The sequence below is a fragment of the Manacus vitellinus genome, unplaced genomic scaffold (assembly GCF_001715985.3).
Source record: "Manacus vitellinus isolate BGI_N305 unplaced genomic scaffold, ASM171598v3 scaffold_46_pilon, whole genome shotgun sequence".
Classification (NCBI taxonomy): domain Eukaryota; kingdom Metazoa; phylum Chordata; class Aves; order Passeriformes; family Pipridae; genus Manacus; species Manacus vitellinus.
This window is the reverse complement of record NW_021940578.1, coordinates 6,308,601-6,310,479: the sequence shown is the minus strand read 5'-3', so window position 1 is coordinate 6,310,479 and position 1,879 is coordinate 6,308,601. Positions and strand designations below refer to the sequence as shown.

The following is a 1,879-nucleotide window of genomic DNA, read 5'->3' as shown; positions in this document are numbered from 1 at the left end:
CCCCCTGAGCCTCCTTTTCTCCAGCTGAGCCCCCCCAGCTCATCCTCATCAGACTTGTGGTTCCCCCCCATTTCAGGTCTCTTCTTGAGCACACTGGGAGGGTTTTAATTGGTTTTAGAATGAAAACCCACAGTCTGAGCAGTTCCAGAGCCTCATCCTCAGGCTGTGCAGCCCCACCAGCCTATGCAGGAGTGAGTCCCCTCTGCTGGGAGCCAGGGAACACTCAGAGCTTTGGGTCAGGGCTGCCTTGTGGGCATCACCTGCCTTTGGTGTGTCCCAGAAGTGGCACTGGAGATGAGGGGACCGGTGTCAGAGAGGGTGACAAACAGCTTTGCCTCAGTCCCATCCCCACAGGGTTTTCTCATTTCCAGGGGAACATTAACCCTTGTGCTTCAGTTCTGCAGGAAAGAGCTGGAGAGGGAGCCTGCAGGAGATCTGGATGATGCTCCCCAGAGGCTGATGGGGGCCCAGGAAGAGCTCCAGGGGATGACAGAGGAGTTGGATGCACCGAGCAAGGAGCAGAGTGCAGCAGGTAAAGCCACTCCTGATTCCTGGTTGTTCTCAGCCCAGCCCACTCAGGGTAAGGTCACTTCCCACCTCTGGGGAGGGAGGGCAGCCTCTCCTGTCTCCTCCCTGCTTGGAATGTGGGAAAATCAGGTGTTAGCCTGCTCCTTAGGAGATGGGAATGCAATAATTAACAGTTACAAACCCATTCATTCTGAGACTGGGGCTCTGTGATCCCTGAGAACCAGATCTGGGCTGAATTCCTCTCCCTGGCTCCTCCACAGGGAGAAATTCCTGCCCTAGGAGGGGATGGAGAGGGAATGAGGACCTGGTACAGGAACAGAGTAGCTGCAATACCATGTGCACAGGTTTTGCTGGAGCCCCCATCCCAGGCTTCTCCACATGCACTTTGGGTATGTTGCCTCTCTGGGAGCCCTTGGCAAGAGCAGCAGTGATGAAGTGACTACTTAGACTGTGTCCCTTCACCTCATTTCTGAAATAACTGCTGCTGACTAGCCCTTATTTATTTTTAGTATTTTTCTATAAATACTGAAATATTTATGTATACTGAAATGCTGTGGAAAGGAACAGTTTTCTGGAGGGAGATGTGGTAAAGCTGCTCTCAGAGTGGTCCAGGTGCTTTGCTGGACACAGGGGTATGGCTGCTTTTTTGGGGGGAGGTTCCTTGCATTGTCCCTGTCATGTGAAAGGTGGGAGTTCAGATTTTTGCTCATTTTCTTTTTGTTTGGGTGGAGTTGGAGTGGCTCTAGTCATAAAGACTTTTTCATTTCTGATGGGTGTACCCAGTGGGAGGGGGTTTGGCACCTGAGGAGGGGCTTGGATGTGGTTGTGGCTTTGGCAGCAGAACATCCTGATTGTCCCTTGTCAGCCACAGTCTCAGTGCTGCAATGTTCTCCCATCCTGCTGGGATTAGGATGGAGGAGGCCACATGGTCTCCACCTGGTCCCACACTCCCTTCTGTTCCTCTGAGCAGATGTTTGTGGTTGTGTTGAGGAGCATCTCGACCTCTGTCCACCCAGGGAGTTGCAGGTACTTTTTCCCTTAAATTCTGAATCCTCTCTGGGTTTAACTTCATCCATCATCTCACAGTCCCTGAACCTGTGGTGCAGAATTCCAGTGGAGAGCAGCAAACTGGGGTGAGATGCCACATCCCAGCCCCACGTGAGGCCAAGTCACTCCAGGAGACTCCAGGTTCAGGTGTCCTGGTGCTGTGTGTGAGGACCTGGCCCTCCCCCCAGGAGCTTCCAGGACCTGGCAGCTCCTCCCCAGCCTCCAACCCCATCCCACCCAGCCCTTTAATGCCAGGCAGGGCTGTGCTGGGTGTGTGGATTGATCCACGTGTCCCCAGGGATGG

The 1,879-nt window shown here is 53.6% G+C and overlaps 1 protein-coding gene across 1 annotated transcript in view; it reads left to right on the top strand.

The window, feature by feature from the left end:
* CCDC30 (coiled-coil domain containing 30) overlaps positions 1-1,879 on the top strand; it is a 40,014-nt gene that overhangs the window by 10,200 nt on the left and 27,935 nt on the right. The window contains exons 4-5 of the mRNA XM_029962409.1: positions 397-532; positions 1,615-1,661. Coding sequence (XP_029818269.1) covers positions 397-532; positions 1,615-1,661 — 183 coding nt within the window. The remainder of the gene's footprint in view (positions 1-396; positions 533-1,614; positions 1,662-1,879) is intronic.